Raw genomic sequence first — 19,525 nt, forward strand, 5'->3', positions numbered from 1 at the left:
GGAATGACTATAAATTTTACATATCGTGTATACATACAGCTGATTCCCTTTGTTGTACAGCAGAAACTGGCACAATGTTGTAAAGCAATTATACTCCAGTAAAGATCCGAAGAAAAAATAAACACTTCCTGTAACAAATAAATAAATACATAAAATGTTTTTGTGGTGAACGCATTTAATATCAACTCTAAAAGAAACTGGCTTTGTTAATTAAAGAGTATTCTTTTTCAATGGACAGATAAGACATTTTTAACTTCAAGAAATGAAGTGTTCTGTATTAAAGTGTTACACTCTGTGTGAAAGAGAAAAAGAAAGGAAAAGAACAAGAAAGTAAAGACCCTTTCATATTCCTCTCCTCCTTTTGCCACAGGCTGATCACGTTGGCACCAAAAGATCCTGTGTTCAATAAAGACTTACAGTTCATTTCCGTTTTATTCATTAAAAAAATGTTTTTGTAAAAAAATTTTTTACATATCAAGTTCAAACATTGTAATGAGGTTTCATATGCTAATTATAATTAAGTGAGAAAAGTATTAAATATTTTAATTTCATATGTATCACCATCGTTTATGTTGCTGTCTTCACTCTCTTAAAACAATATCTAGATCCATACAGTACTTACTTGGATTTTTCTTTATCCAAGAAAAAAAATATTGTAAAGAAAACTAAAAATTGTATCTCGCTTAGTCAAAATTATACCTCAGTCTACAATGTTCAGAAAATTTCTATGGGAATCAATTTCAGGATTGTTTGTATGTGAATCTTCTCTTTCATAGTCCACAGGCATTTTTGTTTCCTTATTTGAATTTTATTTTATTGGAATATTATTTCTGTTGCATATTTCACATGCGGCTCCTTTAGTTTAGACAAGGGATAAATTTAAAATAATACCTATGTATTTTAATCCCTTTAAAAGTAAAATAGCCAAACCTAGACTTTTTTTTTGTAGGATTTTGCTAACATTCCATAACAAATATCTGTGGACAGCTCAGGTTCAAAACTAATGTCATTTCCCACAAAAAAATGGAATTTACTCTATATTTCAGGACCTTCTGTTAGTTCACTGATTTCTTTCAGTCATCTTGCATCTTGCCTGAATTTTATCTAAGTGTTTAATGACATTTATTTGGCATTCCTATTGCAGGAATAAGAGTGGTTTATGGTCAGATTTGATATGTGTTTCAGCAAGATGACCCATACAGGAGATGATTCCAAGAATATCATATATAATCTTTGAATTGCTCCAAGGGAAGGCATCAGTTCTCCTAGGAAGAAACTGAAACCGTGTGCTGCCATCTCGGGCTCTAAGAATGCTTTTGGATTTTGGGACAAATTCTGACCTTGTATTAGTTTTCTGTTGTTGCCATAACAAATTTCCCCAAATTTGATGGCTTAAAAAAAGAAGATAGATTACCTTACAGTTCTGTAGGTCAGAAGTCTCACATGGGTCTCACTAGACTAAAATCACAGTGTTGGTGGAGGCTCTGTGGGCAGAATCTGTTTTCCTGCCTTTTCCAGCTTCTGGCGACCACCTACATTCCTTGGCTTCTGGCCCCCTTCCTTCATCTGCAAAGCCAGCAGTGTTGCATCTCTCGACCATTCTTCCATAGTCACGTCTCCTTCTGCCTCTCCCTCATGATTACACTAGGCCTCCCTGGATAATCCAGAGAATCTCCCTATTTTAAGGTTAGCTGATTAGCAGCCTTATCTGTGACTTTAATTCCCTTTTGCCGTGTAAACTAACATATTTACAGGTTCTGACGATTAGGACATGGACATCCTTGAGAGGCCATTATTTTGCTTACCACGGACTTTCTAATCATGTTATCACAAGCTTGCCCATGGCAGATTTTTTTTTAACTTTTTATTTTATATTGAAGTATAGCCGATTAACAATGTTGTGATCGTTTCATGTGCACAGCAAAGTGACTCAGCCACACATGGCAGATTTTTAAATCAATGCCTAAATTTAAAAATTGTTTTCCTAGTTCTTAAATCAAAGACTATTATTATAGTAAAGGAAAACTGATGGAATGCTCCATTCTTTCAACTTCATCACTTTCTTCTTCTGCAGATCAACACTCTGTATAATGTTTGTCATTCAGTGGGACTTCTCACCCTGGTACACCCTACCTGTACTGAGTAACATTTACTTTTTAAAAACATCCTATGTGTCTTTGTTTTTTTCACTTTACTGTTCAGTAAAGTTCTAATATCCTTTGGATCCTGCATCCGAGCTGTGATCATTTGTTTTACTACTTTGTATCCAACTTACATGTTCGACCAGAAGAAACTTATCATCATCTTGTATAAATATTGTGTTGCATGTTTGGAAATGATCCTTATGCTTGACTGAATACTGGACGCTTATTTTTTAAAGAGCATCACTGCAGTGTTCTAAATTGACCTTTACCTGTAATTGCTTAATACCAATAATGGTGGGCTATTAATTCAGCTGATTTACATTTCTAGTAATTGCATATGGGTTGTGCATTTTAGATTGAGAACCTAAGTGTTCTCTTTTACCAGGACCAAGCATGGTCCGTCCTGCGTGAGACAGTGACTTGGAGTCCAACCCAGTGTGAAGCACGCAGCAGGTCCTCTCTAAATGACGGGTTATACTTGACACAGCAATTTGTGGCCTGTCCTCTTCCTCCCCATTCTCTCCATGCCTCTTCCCACCAACCACCTCACCAGATGCCTCTCTGGTCTCTCACTGTCCCTTCCCTGGCTTTTCATGCCCGTGTCTTTGGGTTCATCTTAACTTACCTAAAGGGCACCTCCTCTTCTGTGATGAACTGTAGGTTCCAGGCAGGGAGGTTACAGCACGATGCTGAGGCAGGACTGGGCTGGGAAGCCAGAGGTAGCTGGCATCAGCCTGCCCTGGGAGCGTGTTGGAAATGCAGACTCACCCCAGCCCCACTGAACTGCAGTAAGACCCCAGGTGATCTGTGAGCACCTGCAGAAGAAAGTTGGAGAGGTGCTGGTTTAGAGACTCTGTCACTCAACCTCACCACTTGAATTTTGTATTAGTTAGCTTGAGCTGCTGTAAAAATGACCACAGACTAGGTGGCTTAAACAACAGAAATTTATATTCTCACAGCTCTGGAGGCTGGAAGTCCAAGATCAAGGTGCCGGCAGGGTGGGTTTCTTCTGAGGCCTCTCCTCAGCTTGCAGAGGGCCACCTTCCTGCTGTGTCCTCATGTGGTCATCTCTCTGCACGTACAACCCTGGTGTTTCCCTGTGTGTCTAAATGTCCTTTTCTCTTGAGGTACACCAGTTAGATTCATGGTCTTGTTTTGACTTAATCACTTTTTTCACCTTTATTTATGTATTTATTTATTTTTTCTTTTGTGGCACACAGCCTTAGCTACTCCGCGGCATATGGGATCTTCCTGGAGCAGGGATCCAACCGTGTCCCCTGCACTGGCAGGCGGATTCTTAACCACTGCGCCACCTAGGAAGCCCCTTAATCACCTCTTTAAAGACTATCTCCAAATAGTTACATTCTGAGGTGCTGGAGGTTAGGGCTTTAACAGATGAATTTTGTGGGAGATGCAATTCAGAGCAATGACACCACTCTAAAGAAGAAGCTACGAAGGTTCAGAGAAGTGTGTGACGGTCCACAATCACTGCAGGCTGAGAGATGAGAGTTTCATCTCCAATGCGCCCTCCAGAGTGGCAGGGAAAGTAGTGTGAGAAACCAGGACATGGAGTCTGATATCTCAGCTTTGCCCCCACTATTTCTGGGATCTTGGATAAATGCCTTAAGCTTCTCAGACCTTAGTTTCCTTTTCTGTGAAATGGGGACAGTAAAAGGCTGTCCCTCCAGTGTGGTACTGGCACAAAAACAGAAATATAGATCAATGGAACACAATAGAAAGCCCAGGGATAAATTATGGTCAACTAATCTATGACAAAGGAGGCAAGGATATACAATGGAGAAAAGGCAGCCTCTTCAATAAGTGGTGCTGGGAAAACTGGACAGCTACATGTAAAAGAATGAAATTAAAACACTTTCTAATACCATACACAAAAATAAACTCAAAATGGATTAAAGACCCAAATGTAAGGCCAGACACTATAAAACTCCTAGAGGAAAACATAGGAAGAACACTCTTTTTTGATCCACCCCCTAGAGTAATGGAAATAAAAACAAAAATAAGTGGGACCTAATGAAACTTTAAACTTCTGCACAGCAAAGGAAACTATAAGCAAGACGAAAAGACAACCCTCAGAATGGGAGAAAATATTTGCAAAGGAATCAACAGACAAAGGATTAATCTCCAAAATATATAAACAGTTCATCCAGCTCAATATCAAAAAGACAAACAACCCAGTCAAAAAGTGGGCAGAAGACCTAAATAGGCATTTCTCCAAAGAAGACATACGGATGGCCAAGAGGCACATGAAAAGCTGCTCAACATCACTAATTATTGGAGAAATGCAAATCAAAACTACAATGAGATATCACCTCACACTGGTCAGAATGGGCATCATCACAAAATCGACAAACAGTAAATGCTGGAGAGGATGTGGAGAAAAAGGAACACTCTTGCACTGCTGGTGGGAATGTAAATTGATACAGCCACTATGGAGAACAGTATGGAGGTTCCTTGAAAAGCTAAAAATAGAACTACCATATGACCCAGCAATCCCACTGCTGGGCATATACCCAGAGAACACCATAGTTGAAAAAGACACATGGACTCCAATGTTCATTGCAGCACTATTTACAATAGCCAGGACATGGAAGCAACCTAAATGTCCATCAACAGATGAATGGATAAAGAAGATGTGGTACATATATACAATGGAATATTACTCAGCTGTAAAAAGGAATGTAATTGGGACATTTGTAGAGACATGGATGGACCTAGAGACTGTCATACAGAGTGAAGTGAGTCAGAAAGAGAAAAACAAATATCGTATATTAACACATATATGTGGCCTATAGGAAAATGGTACAAATCAGCTGGTTTGCAAGGCAGAAACAGAGACTCAGATGTAGAGAACAAACATATGGACACCAAGTGGGGAAAGTGGGGAGGGTTGGGAGGGAATGAATTGGGAGACTGGGATTGCCATATATACATTATAATAAGAAAAAAAATACCAAATCGTACACTCTAAATATATGCAGTTTATTGTCTGTTAACTGTATCTCAATAAAAGTTCTTAAAAAGAAAAAAGGCTGTCCCTCACGAGGCTGTGAGGATTCAACGACATCTAGATGGGAAAAGCAGATCATCACGCCGAGGCCTGTGGCCCGCTGACCCCGCTCTGACAGCCTCTGTGCTTTGCCTGCCCTCAAAATCCACTTTTATTTACCGCTAGCTGGAAGGCCCAATTATTTTCCCCAGGTGATTTGCAGTTTAATAGCTGGGAAAACCAAGGGTTTCAAATGGTCGCAGTGGAATTTCAGGCATCAGCTGGCAGGTGCACAGGGCCTTTCTTGGAAACCGCGTGCGTGACAGGCAGTAAGAGGAAAGCCCACTGATGTGCTCTTCCACCTGGCTACCTGGGGGTTCTTGCTCCTAAATTACAGGCTGTGCGCAATTTGATTTCATTTCACTGTAAATTGCCTGGCCTGCAACCAGGGAGGTAAGGTGGAGTCAAATCAATTCTGCTGTGCAAATAAGCCAGCGCCTGCTAACTCAGGGCTGCTTAGAAATGAGGCCCAGCTACATCATTAAGGCGATGACCGCGGTTTGCCTTTTGGGGTCAAACTAGGCACGAATGCAAAATTGTTTTCAAATGTTTTGTTGTTCAGATTTACGCAGCATGCATTCTGTGAGGGTCTACTCTATGCGGAGTGCTTTGCTAAAGCTGGAGCCCGACGATGGAGAAAAGGCATCTCCCTTCTTGTGCTTGGAGGGGCTGAGAGCAGGAGTGGACCAGGCAGTGCTGCCTAGTGAATGGAGGGTCAAGCTGGGGAGGCAGGAGGCAGAATCACTGTTCTGAGACAGAGGGGCTCCCTTTCTTTTAACCATCCTTTATCCTTTTTTTTTTTTTTTTTTTGGAGGGGCTGCTTTAAATCCTGCCCCTATGGTGTGGTTAATGGGTTTTTCATCTATGTCTGGCATCAGGATAGCCGGTCAGAGGGAAGCAAGTTCTCTTAATCTGCACCTAACCCTGGCCTTGGTGGTAAGGTATTCTCCCCAGGTCTGGGACCAGATTCTTAAATGTGGTCAAGTTGTCCAGTTGGTGGACTTCCCAGCCCCTCTGTTCCCCTCTGGCTTTTGACTCTGTCAGCATCCTCTCTTGCCTCCCAGAATGCAGGGTCCAAAGAGAGAAGGACAGTCGTCACATCCAGAGTCACCGCGGACAAAATGTGGGTGACTCCCTCCCCACCCCCCGCCCCCTGCTCTGGGTCCCGTCCATCCACCGTCCAGCTGTGGCCGTCACTGTATCCGAGCTGTCTTGCCGCCCCGCCCTGCCTTCTCCCTGTGTGCCACCCCCACATGCCCAGGGCTCTGCAGGCCCCTTGGCGTAAGATCTCCTGCGACACGGGATCTGCTGAACTTACTCATATGAAGGGGTGCATAATAACAATTGCTCCTTTCTAGAGTCCTTGCATTTTCACAAGCAGTCAATGCTCTAAGAAAAAAAAAGAAATTTTTTTTTTAAAGAAGAAAGCAAGAAACGTAAGAGGTAGAATGATAAGCGCACAATTTCTGCTGGAGGGTGCTCTGCACGCCTGCCAAGCACACACCATCCTCCTTGTGTGAATCAAAGGCTGAAGGCCATCGGCCCATTTGCCTCCTCGTCAGCAGCCCTGGGCAGGGCAGCTGCAAGCCGAGATTCCTGCTGCCCATTAGACAAGCCTGTCCACTGTAAACCAGGGGCGTCAGCAGGAATGCATGGTGAATCAAAAACTGGAACAAAGCGCTTCAATTCGCTAAATCCCAAACCTAATTCAAACAGTATTTCTTCACTGAACCATGAACCAACTTCATTCTCTGCCTCCCCTTAGTTGACTAGTTTCACTGAGAATTGAACCAAGATGGGAAATGTCCTCACCATCTGACGCGCGAACGTGCCCCGCCCCCCACGTTTCACAGGTGAGGACACGGAGCCCTGAGAGTCGTGGCCCAGCTCTAGGTCACAGGGCACCTCGCTGGCCCAGAGTTGACTCTTTACGCTGCTGTCTCCTTACTTTCTCCACTATTCCATGAGACCTGTTGACTCAAAACCTCAAGAGACAGTACACGTTATGCCATACATTGTGTATTCTTGTGGGTTTTGTATTTGCTTTTGATTATTATTTTTTGAACCGTTTTTTAAAATGGAAGTGTCGTTAATTTACACGGTTGTTAGTTTCAGGTGTACAGCAAAGTGATTCAGTTACTATAATATATATTCTTTTTCAGATTCTTTTCCATGATAGGTGGTTACAAATATTGTGCATTTTTGAATCAAGCTCCTCTCTTAAACTAAGAACTTGGTAACCCAAATGGGAAATGGGTGGCTAAGTTGGAATTCTCCCAGCCTTCCATTCCTCCCACAGACCTAGAAAATCAGAGGGAAACCTTTAAAATGTATTGTGACTCGATTTACATTACGGTTACTAAGATCGTCATTGTTATGATTGGCCTCGATTAATCTACTCATTTACCGCTCAGAGGCTATAACAGCATTCAGCTAAATCAGGGGTTCTTAACGGGGGAGAGATGTTGCCCCTGGGGACACTGGCGGTATCGGGAGACATCTTTGGTTGTCACAGCTTGGGGGGGCGGTGCAGAGTGGGTGCTACTGCTCTCTTAGGGAGAGGCCACAGATACTGAGAAACAATGCCTGGGACGGCCCCCCGCAACAAAGAACTGTCGGGCCCCAGATGTTAACCGTGTCAAGACTGAGAAACCCTGATCGGATCACCACAAGGGGGGAAAAATCTCCTGCAAATCCTGCTACGTCAACAAGTGAAACTCTCCTTTTCCACGTTCCTCCCAGCCTCCACCCCACCACGTGTACGTAAATTCCCACAGTTCTAGTCGTCATGGCAGGAATTGAGTTGACATCCCACTTTTTTTCCCGGAAGGTTGCATCCTGAGCTTTTGTCCCTCCTGCCTCGTCTCCTCCGTAATTACCGTCTTTTTTTTTTTTTTTTTTTTTTTTTTTTTTATTATTATTTTATTTTATTTTTTTGGGGGGTACACCAGGTTCAATCAACTGTTTTTATACACATATCCCCATATTCCCTCCCTTCCTTGACGTCCCCCCCTCGATTCCCCCCCACCCTCCCTGCCCCAGTCCTCTAAGGCATCTTCCATCCTCGAGTTGGACTCCCTTTGTTATACAACAACTTCCCACTGACTATTTTACAGTTGGTAGTATATATATGTCTGTACTACTCTCCCGCTTCTTCTCAGTTTCCCCTTCACCCCCCGCCCCCTCCCATACCTCGAGTTCTCCAGTCCATTCCCTGTATCTGCTTCCCTGTTCTTGTCACTGAGTTCATCAGTACCATTTTTAGATTCCGTATATGTGAGTTAGCATACAATATTTGTCTTTCTCTTTCTGACTTACTTCACTCTGTATGACAGATTGTAGTTCTATCCACCTCATTACATATAGCTCCATCTCATCCCTTTTTATAGCTGAGTAATATTCCATTGTATATATATGCCACATCTTCTGTATCCATTCATTTGTTGATGGGCATTTAGGTTGCTTCCATGTCCTGGCTATTGTAAAGAGTGCTGCAATAAACATTATGGTACAAGTTTCTTTTGGGATTATGGTTTTCTTTGGGTATATGCCCAGGAGTGGGATGACTGGATCATATGGTAGTTCTATTTGTAGTTTTTGAAGGAACCTCCAAATTGTTTTCCATAGTGGCTGTACCAACTTACAGTCCCACCAACAGTGCAGGAGAGTTCCCTTTTCTCCACACCCTCTCCAACATTTGTTGTTTCCAGACTTTGTGATGATGGCCATTCTGATTGGTGTGAGGTGATACCTCATTGTGGCTTGGACTTGCATTTCTCTGATGATGAGTGATGTTGAGCATCTTTTCATGTGTTTGTTGGCCATCTGTATGTCTTCTTTGGAGAAATGTCTATTTAGGTCTTCTGCCCATTTGTGGATTGGGTTATTTGCTTTTTTGGTATGAAGCTGCATGAGCTGCTTGTATATTTTGGAGGTTAATCCTTTGTCCGTTGTTTCATAGGCAATTATTTTTTCCCATTCTGAGGGTTGCCTTTTAGTCTTGTTTATGGTTTCTTTTGCTGTGCAAAAGCTTTTAAGTTTCATGAGGTCCCATTCGTTTATTCTTGATTTTATTTCCATGATTCTAGGAGGTGGGTCAAAAAGGATGTTGCTTTGATGTATGTCAAAGAGTGTTCTGCCTATGTTTTCCTCTAGGAGTTTGATAGTGTCTGGCCTTATATGTAGGTCTTTAATCCATTTGGAGTTTATTTTTGTGTATGGTGTTAGGAAGTGTTCTAATTTCATTCTTTTACATGTTGCTGTCCAATTTTCCCAGCACCACTTATTGAAGAGGCTGTCTTTTTTCCATTGTATACTCGTGCCTCCTTTGTCAAAGATAAGGTGCCCATATGTGTTTGGGCTTACTTGTGAGTTCTCTATTCTGTTCCATTGATCTTCCTTTCTATTTTTGTGCCAGTACCATACTGTCTTGATCACTATGGCCTTGTAGTATAGTTTGAAGTCAGGAAGCCTGATTCCACCAACTCCATTTTTCCTTCTCAAGATTGCTTTGGCTATTCGGGGTCTTTTGCGTTTCCATACAAATCGTAAGATTTCTTGCTCTAGTTCTGTGAAAAATGCCATTGGTAATCTGATCGGGATTGCATTAAATCTGTAAATTGCTTTGGGTAGTACAGTCATTTTCACGATGTTGATTCTTCCAATCCAGGAACATGGTATGTCCCTCCATCTGTTTATATCATCTTTGATTTCTTTCATCAATGTCTTAAAGTTTTCTGCATACAGATCTTTTGCCTCCTTAGGCAGGTTTATTCCTAGGTATTTTATTCTTTTGGTTGCAATGGTGAATGGGAGAGTTTCCTTCATTTCTCTTTCTGCTCTTCCGTTGTTAGTGTATAGGAATGCAAGAGATTTCTGTGCATTAATTTTGTATCCTGCTACTTTACTAAACTCATCAATGAGTGCTAGCAGTTTTCTGGTAGAGTCTTTAGGGTTTTCTATATATAGTATCATGTCATCTGCAAAGAGTGATAATTTTACTTCTTCTTTTCCAATTTGGATTCCTTTAATTTCTTTTTCTTCTCTGATTGCTGTGGCTAACACTTCCAAAACTATGTTGAATAACAGTGGTGAGAGTGGACACCCTTGTCTTGTTCCTGTTCTTAGAGGGAATTCTTCCAGTTTTTCTCCATTGAGAACAATGTTGGCTTTTGGTTTGTCATATATGGCTTTTATGATGTTGAGGTAATTTCCTTCTATGCCCATTTTCTGGAGAGCTTTTATCATAAATGGATGTTGAACTTTGTCAAAAGCTTTTTCTGCATCTATTGAAATGATCATATGGTTTTTATCCTTCAATTTGTTGATATGCTGTATCACGTTGATTGATTTGCGTATATTGAAGAATCCTTGCATCCCAGGGATAAACCCCACTTGATCGTGGTGTATGATTTTTTTAATGTGCTGTTGCAGTCTGTTCGCTAGTATTTTGTTGAGGATTTTTGCATCTATATTCATCAGTGATATTGGTCTGTAGTTTTCTTTTTTTGTGACATCTTTGCCTGGTTTTGGTATCAGGGTGATGGTAGCCTCATAGAATGAGTTTGGGAGTGCTCCGCCTTCTGCAATATTTTGGAAGAGTTTGAGAAGGATAGGTGTTAACTCTTCTCGAAATGTTTGATAGAATTCGCCTGTGAATCCATCTGGTCCTGGGCTTTTGTGTGTTGGGAGATTTTTAATCACTGCCTCAATTTCTGTACTTGTGATTGGTCTGTTCATGGTTTCTATTTCTTCCTGGTTCAGTCTTGGAAGATTGTATTTTTCTAAGAATGTATCCATTTCTTCCAGGTTATCCAATTGATTGGCATATAGTTGCTTGTAGTAGTCTCTCATGATGTTTTGTATTTCTGAGGTGTCCGTTGTGACTTCTCCTTTTTCATTTCTAATTCTGTTGATTTGCATCTTCTCCCTTTTTTTCTTGATGAGTCTGGCTAATGGTTTATCAATTTTGTTAATCTTCTCAAAGAACCAGCTTTTAGTTTTATTTATTTTTCTTATGGTTTCTTTCCTTTCTTTTTCATTTATTTCTGCTCTGATCTTTACGATTTCTTTCCTTCTGCTCCCTTTGGGGTTTCTTTGTTCTTCTTTCTCTAGTTGTTTGAGGTGTAAGGTTAGGTTGTTTATTCGATCATTTTCTTGTTTCTTAAGGTAGGACTGTATTGCTATAAACTTCCCTCTTAGGACTGCTTTTGCTGCGTCCCATAGGTTTTGGGTTGTTGTGTTTTCGTTGTCATTTGTTTCTAGATACTTTTTGATTTCCTCTTTGATGTCTGTAGTGATTCCTTGGTTGTTTAATAGTGAATTGTTTAGCCTCCATGTGTTTGTATTTTTTGCAGTTTTTTTCCTGTAATTGATATCTAGTCTCATGGCGTTGTGGTCTGAGAAGATGCTTGATATGATTTCAATTTTCTTGAATTTGCTGAGGTTTGATTTGTGACCCAAGATGTGATCTATCCTGGAAAATGTTCCGTGTGCACTTGAGAAGAAAGTGTAGTCTGTCGTTTTTGGATGGAATGTCCTATAAATATCAATTAAGTCGAGATGGTCTAATGTGTCATTTAAAGCTTGTGTGTCTTTATTTATTTTCTGTTTGGATGATCTGTCCATTGATGTAAGTGGGGTGTTCAAGTCTCCCACTATAATTGTGTTACTGTCGATGTCCCCTTTTATAGCTGTTAGCATTTGCCTTATGTATTGAGGTGCTCCTATATTGGGGGCATAGATATTTACCATTGTGATATGTTCTTCTTGGATGGATCCCTTGATCATTATGTAGTGCCCTTCCTTGTCTCTTTTAATAGTCTTTACTTTCAAGTCTAATTTGTCTGATATGAGTATTGCTACTCCAGCTTTCTTTTGACTTCCATTTGCATGGAATATCTTTTTCCATCCCTTCACTTTCAGTCTATATGTATCCCTTGGTCTGAAGTGGGTTTCTTGTAGGCAGCATATAGAAGGGTCTTGTTTTTGTATCCATTCAGCCAGTCTGTGTCTTTTGGTTGGAGCATTTAATCCATTTACATTTAAAGTGATTATTGACATGTGTGTTCCAATTACCATTTTCTTAATTGTTTTGGGTTTGTATTTGTAGGTGTTTTCCTTTTCTTGTGTTTCCTACTTAGAGAAGTTCATTTAGCACTTGTTGTAAGGCTGGTTTGGTGGTGCTGAATTCTCTTAACTTTTGCTTGTCTGGAAAGCTTTTGATTTCTCCCTCAAATCTGAATGAGATTCTTGCTGGGTAAAGTATTCTTGGCTGTAGGTTTCTCTCTTTCAGGACTTTCAGTATATCCTGCCATTCCCTTCTGGCCTGCAGAGTTTCTGTAGAAAGGTCAGCTGTTATCCTGATGGGTTTTCCCTTATATGTTGTTTGTTGCTTTTCTCTTGCTGCTTTTAATATTTTTTCTTTGTGTTGAATTGTCGTTAGTTTGATTAATATGTGTCTTGGTGTATTTCTCCTTGGGTTTATTCTGTATGGGACTCTCTGTGCTTCTTGGACTTGGTTAATTATTTCCTTTCCCATGTTGGGGAAGTTTTCCACTAGAACCTCTTCAAATATTTTCACAGACCCTTTCTTGTTTTCTTCTTCTTCTGGGATGCCTATAATTCGAATGTTGGTACGTTTAAGGTTATCACTGAGGTCTCTGAGGCTGTCTTCTAGTCTTTTTATTTTTTTATCTTTTTCCTGCTCTGTGGCGTTTATTTCTTCCATTCTATCTTCCAAGTCACTTATTCGTTCTTCTGCCTCAGTCATTCTGCTGGTTAGAGCATCTAGAGTATTTTTAATTTCAGTTATTTTGTTATCCATTGCTGTTTGTTTTTCTGAGTTCTTATGAACTGTTTCTTGTACTTTCTCTAATTTGTTATCGAGATTTTGTATCATTTTTACTATCATTACTCTAAATTCTTTTTCAGGCATTTTTCCTATTTCCTCCTCATTTATTTGGTCTTGTGGGTTTTTTTCCTGCTCCTTTGCCTGCATGGTGTTTCTTTGTTTCCTCATGGTTGTCCAAGCTTTTGGGGTTGCTTGTCCTGGTGATAGAGGTGTTTATAGAAGACTGTCCAAGCCTCAGACTAATGTCCAAGTATTGGATTAGACGAATATTCAGTCTCGAGTCGCCGAGCTGGTCTCGGCACGGCTATGTCAGGTTCTCCGCAGCCCTTTCCGGTGTCCGAGGCCGTCTGCTGGTGTTCAGCTGGTTCTCTGTGGGAATGACTATGTCCTTCCGTGCATTCCCAATGCATCTGTGGAGAGGGATGCACTCCACGTCTCTCTACTTCGCCGCCATCTTTTTCTCCCGTAATTACCGTCTTTAATGGCTGTAACGCAGTCCTCCAGGCGGCGTGACACCCCATGTTTTACCTGACCAGTCCAAGTTTCTCGTGTGAGGCGGTTACTGAGAGCCTCGCCAGGTGGGCGGTGTGGGTGGGGGCCCTGCTGTCACCAGCCTCCTCCTCCTGCAGCCCAGGCTGGTGCCATCATCGTCCTCACTATCCAGAGGCCTTTGTGAAGCGCCTTGGTGGATATATCCTGGCCCCGGCGGGGAGCGGCTGCAGAGATCACCCCAGCAGCCCTGACACCCGGGGATCATCGGCTCGGACAGGCAGCATACATGCCGACCCACCACGGAAGGCATCCAAAGACCGGGCTGTAGGCCCCAGGCAGAGGGTGCAAAACCAGATTCTTAGGCAATATTCATGACAGGAGTACGTGCGTCTGGGAATGCAAAGTCAGGCTGGACTCCCAGGGGGTGTCAGGGCCTTGAATCCTCTCCTCCAGCCTGGCTGCAGGCTTCTGGAAGGACATGGGATTTTAGAAGCCACGGGAAGGAGGCGAGGAGCAGCTTGACAGGTCAAGGACTCAGGGCCAAGCGCTCCAGGCTGACGCGTCCTAGTGCACAGCCTGGGAGAAAGCTAGATGCTACCAGAGAGGCTCCTCCTGAGACCTTCCCACCACCCTCTCGTCTCACCTCGGCGCCCCTTTCTCTTCCTCCTGCAGGTATTCCATGAGCAGGGCATCCTCTTCGGCTACCGACATCCACAGAGTTCCGCCACTGCCTGTCTCCTCAGCCTTTTCCAAATGACCAATGAGACCCTCAATATCTGGACGCACTTGCTGCCCTTCTGGTACCTCACAGCCCCCTTGACCAGCTGTCTCATTCAGAGCCTGGGAACTGGGGCTTCTTTAAACACAGCTGGGGTGGAGAGAGCTGAGATTCTGTGCTGGGATTTGGGGGACGCCCCCGCGGCGCATGGGTGTGGAGCTGGGAGGCGTGGGGGCCTGCTGCTGGGCTGAGCTCTAGGGCATGGATTGTACGTAGTAGGATTCGAGGGGCTCCTGGCAGCTCCCCAGGCGCTCCCTGCTCCCCTGCTCAGGGCCTGATTTGAGAGCATTGTCTTATTCAGTCCTGGAGGCCTTCTGGGTCTTCTAGAAGCCCTGGCTAAAATTCCCTAGCTTGAGCAAGCCACTTGACCTCTCTGGGCTTTGCATGTTCCCAACTAGAAAGCAGGAGTGACGGTCTGCACCGTTCCTGGGGTTGCCCTGCCGATGAGGGGAGGAGACATTGGCAAAGGCGTGGGGCACAGAGATCCGGCTGTCCGTGATTGTTCTGGAACCTCAGCTGCTTTGAGGCACTTGGTCAGGCTGCACTTTATGAGAACGAGCCCAGAGAACCCCCCAGCAAGGGTGCACGCACAAGTGGGAATTGCCAGGAAGGGGAGGAGGGACCTGGCTGAGAAAGATGGGGGCCAAAGACCAGCGTCACACACCTGGTGCCTGTGCATAGCAGATGGAGGGTGGAGACAGGGTCACAGGGTTTGAGAGCTGGAAGGACCTCGGAGGTCACGCAGGCCACCGGCCCGCTCAGACCACCATTGGCTGACGCAGATGCGGCCCAGAGAAGGGCATGACTCGCTTACATCCCATGGTAAGTTCTCGCACAGGCTGGTCTTGGACTCCCCCTCCCAATCATATTGAGAAGCTGAAAGAGTAGGAAGGATCCCAGGGTGTGGGATGGAGTGGGGCCCGAGGACGGCAGCCTGCTCGGCCAGCAGTCGGAGACAGACGGGGCCCACAATGCAGGGGAAGGCCGTTTGGTGCCAGAAACGTCGGCAGCAGAGAAGAGAGAGAGCTCAGGCTTGGGGTGGGATAGGGTCACCTATAAAGAAGCCCTAGGGCCTGCAGACTGCTCAGGGTGGCAGCAAGGTCCGCTCAAGAAGGCCGTTGGTCGTTTTAAATTTAAATAAACGTAAGTAAAAAGTCTAAAGGCGAATAAATTGTAACATTGCAGAAGGGAATAGAGTCGGTGTGTCCCCCAGCCCCTCTTTTCCTCCCTGGAGCTGCTGGGGTGACCTGCTGCTTGTGCAGCCTCCCAGGACGCTTTTCTAGAGACGCGAGCATCTGTGACGTGTATGTACACCCGGTTCTTTCCTCCGTCTGCTCCTCCCTTGCTTTTCCCTCGGAGGTCTCTGTCTGTCCCCCACACAAGCCTCTCTGGCTTTTGAACAGATGCATGGTATTTGGTTTTCTGGATGAACCACAGGTGACTGGGCTGTTTTGAAGTTCATGCCACTACAGAGGGCCGGCCTGACCATCCCTGTTTGCGGAGCTTGAGTTCCTGTGCGCAGATTCCCTCGTAGCTGTTTTACAACTGAACCATGCTGGTGGGGCTGCCCCACTGGGGCACTGCCAGGCCCTGAGCGTGCAACGTGGAGCAGCAGGAAGGGCTTGGGAGAGCCAGAGAAAGATGCCCCAGGGAAGTGGGTCTCGAGAAGAATCTCGAGATGATGACAGGGTGCGTTTTGAAAAATAGCAGATAGCTTACGCTTCATTTCTGCTGGGACAGGAGGGAAAAGATCCCAAGGGTAGCCAGAGGATATAGCGATGCTCCTGGCGTTCCCGCGTGAAAAGCTTTAAGTCCCTTCCCTGGGAGCATGCGTGGGAAAGGGGCCTGACTCTCTAGGAGCAGTTTGTGGAAGCAGGCAGCTCTTCAGGCAAGACTCCCGCGCATGGGTTATAGGGTAGGCAGATCTGACGCAGAACTGCCGTGTCTCTGTGCAGAGAAGAGTCCGGAGGCCTAGGCTTGGCCGAGACTCAGCTGTGGGACCAGGCCCCTCAGAAAAGAGATGGTGATATTGAGTAGAGGAATAGCATGGAAGAGGGGGGAGAAAATAGTCCTGCTGTCTTCCAGACTTTCCAGACCCTCCAGAGGGGACTGCTTCTCTTTGAGAGCGCCTCCTGCAAGGGGAGCTTGGACCAACCGCAGGTCTGATACAAGGCCAAATTTGGATCCTATGAGGAATGGTTGAATGCACTGAGGTTATTTAATTTGCAGTTCAGAGAGGTGGGAAGGGATTATGATGACAGCCTTGAGATATTTGATGGGTTTGTTTTCTATGGTGCTGATTTGGCAGAACTAAGGCTGACCCAATGGAGAGAGATTCTGGGGAGACAGGTGGCGCTCAGTGAAACTTTCCAACACTCAGAGCTGCCTCAGAAAGTGGTGAGCTCCCCATCCCTGGAAGCATGCAAGCTGAAGCTGGAGAGTCACCTGGGCAAGATGCTGGAAGAGGGATCTGTCACCACAGGCAGGGGGAGGGGACTGGACCATTGCCCATCCTGCATATTTCCAAGCAAAAAAAAGGACCCCACTCACCCTTCCTCGCTCATGGCATGTCACCAAAGTGAGACCATGTAGGAGCTGGTCATCCCAAGGAAATGGAAGGCAGACGACAGTCAGGTGAGGACTGTAAGAGGAGCACCTGTGTTGGAGGTAAAGGGCGCCCCCCCGTGTTCCAGGTTCTTCACATGGAGGTTTGTGAGCACCCTGCGTGTGACGGACGTCCTGAATGACAGCTACGCCTGGCCTCTGCTCGTGTACATGGGCGCCAGCTGCGTGTACCCCCTGGCATCCAGCTGTGCGCACACCTTCAGCTCCATGTCCAGGAACGCCCGGCACATCTGCTACTTCCTGGACTACGGCGCCGTCAACCTCTTCAGCCTGGGTACGTCAGGCCCTGCTCTCGCCTCCGCTCCCCCATGACCGGGCCACCTGCCCCTTCCCCTGGGAGCTGGGTCACCCTGAGGCTCTAGTGGGCTTGCAGAAAAGTCCCTGCCGTGCCAGTGCCCCTGCCCAGTTGTCTGGTGAATGTTTTCTAAGACACTCGTCCAGAGGTGTGCTGGCGAATACTTAACAACTGGTTTTCGTGGGACAAAACTCCTGGTCTGTGGCATTGGCAGATTGCTGTGGTGTAAATGCTCCTCCGTGGTTGGCCTCACGCTGCCAGCATCACTGACCACAGGGCTGGGGAGAGACGCGCAGTAGGACCCCATGATGTAGCCATTCCTCTGTACAGATACAGCGGGTGCATTGATTGAACGGTTATTACTCTTGTTAATATGATTCATTTCATTGTAATTTTATGTCATTTAATTTTTAATGACGGCTGTGTTTAGCAATTGGCTCGTGAGTTCTCCGCTGTCACAGGCCAGGGTGAGCCAACTCCACACATCGGTGCTGGTCCCTGTTGTGCTGGGCAGAGAAGGGGCTGGTCACGAACTCCCCCGGTCTGGAGGCTCGTAGGGGTTAGCCCTTGGCTCAGAGTGCTTCAGGGATAGAGAGAGGGGAGGTAGGGGGTTAACACCCCAGCCTCCTCCTGTTTCCCTTAACTGTGATGCCCCTTCCTCCTGTCTCCTCTCCTCTCCCCAGTTGTGGGCGTCCGTCCCTTTCCCTCACATCCAGCTCTAGCCTCTTCCTCCCTCCTGCTCCTGCTCCAGGGGTGAAAGCAAAGTCACCATCTTCCCTTGCCCAAGAGAAGGGTGTGTGAGGAGCCTCCCTCCCTCCTATTCTCCTACATCTCTCTCTCTCTCTCGTCGCTAGTAACACACATGTACACGTACATACATATACACACACAGATACACACACACGCATGCACAGTCTCTAAGCCTCACCACTCCTCAGTGCTCTGCTGTCCAGTCCCCACCATTCACCAAAACTCTGGTTGCCAAGGGCCCAGCCTCCTCCTGACTCTCAGGATTCATGCAGGCCCCATGGGCTCTCTCTCCAGCCTTTGATGCAGGGGCCCGCCCATGCTCCTCAAACCTCCCCTGCTTCCTCTGGCCCCTGTTACATCACTCCCCGCTAGTCCTCCTCCCGCCCAGCCACATGCTCCTTCTGCTTTGCCTCTTCCCCTTCCTCCCCCGTTCCATAGGTAGGCGAGCTGGGAATCCACTCTCAGGCCTCTGCTCTTTTTTTTTTTTTTTAATATTTATTTATTTGGTTGCTCCGGGTCTTAGTTGTGGCAGGAGGGCTTCTTAGCTGCAGCAGGCAGGCTCCTCAGTTGCAGCTCCATGGCTCCTTAGTTGCGGCTCGCCAGCTCGTTAGTTGTGGCACGCAACCTCTTAGTTGCGGCATGCATGTGGGATCTAGTTCCCTGACCAGGGATCGAACCTGGGTGCCCTGCGTTGGGAGCGTGGAGTCTTATCCACTGCGCCACCAGGGAAGTCCCAGACCTCTGCTCTTATGTGGTCAGGCTCCCTGGGAGATCTCCTGTGTGCCCACACCATCCCCTCACACCTCTGGGGGAGCCACTCCCAAACCCCATCTATAGTAACCCGCTCGCCTGAGCTCCGCCACACGTCCAGCCCTTGGACTGAGACTGTCGACGTCCTCCCTGCCCGTGCCCCTGCATCTACTCCCCTTCAAGTCAGAAATCTGTGAACCATCGAGTTGCCCCTGCCTCTCACTCCCCGCCCACCCCCGTTCACCATCCTGCCTAATCCGTTGGCAAGCTCCGTTGAGGTTCTCCTGCATCCTTTTCAAATCGGCTGTGTCCCTTGGCTCAGACCCTCACGGCTCTCCCCTGGGCTTCACCCAGCTGCCCTGTGGGGTTTCCCCAAGGCCTTCTGGCAGTGGCAGCCCTCCCACTTGAACTTTTCCAGGTTCCCAGTTACCTGGGATGAAGTCCAGACTCCTTAACCTGGCAGTGCCCGTAGCCCTCGCTCGCCTGCCCCAGACCCGTTTATGATAAGAGTAGGTGTTCTGGAGTCATCCCTCTGCGGCAGGCTCCACGCTAAGCACCCAACCCACATCACCAAGGGGTCATGTAACACGGGGCTTAGCGGCCTCACTGCCACCGCCCCTGATGGTTATATGCTCTCGGGCAAGTTTCTTAACCTCTCCAAGTCTCAGTTCCCTCATCCACACAGTTGGCATAGTGTCTTCCTTGCAGGAGTGTTATAAAGATGAAATGAGTGTTGTAAGTGAAGCGTGTTGGACAGCGCCTGGCACTTAGT

General features: G+C 45.8%; 1 protein-coding gene across 5 annotated transcripts in view; it reads left to right on the forward strand.

Moving 5' to 3' along the window:
• PAQR5 (progestin and adipoQ receptor family member 5) overlaps positions 1–19,525 on the forward strand; it is a 93,069-nt gene that overhangs the window by 53,701 nt on the left and 19,843 nt on the right. For 4 of the 5 annotated variants that reach the window (XM_057723076.1, XM_057723075.1, XM_057723073.1 and 1 more), the window contains 2 exons: positions 14,228–14,355; positions 17,027–17,232. In XM_057723076.1, the coding sequence (XP_057579059.1) occupies positions 14,228–14,355; positions 17,027–17,232 (334 nt within the window). The other variant, XM_057723078.1, reaches the window with a different exon arrangement.

Source organism: Hippopotamus amphibius, chromosome 2, assembly GCF_030028045.1.
Source record: "Hippopotamus amphibius kiboko isolate mHipAmp2 chromosome 2, mHipAmp2.hap2, whole genome shotgun sequence".
In the NCBI taxonomy this organism is placed as follows: domain Eukaryota; kingdom Metazoa; phylum Chordata; class Mammalia; order Artiodactyla; family Hippopotamidae; genus Hippopotamus; species Hippopotamus amphibius.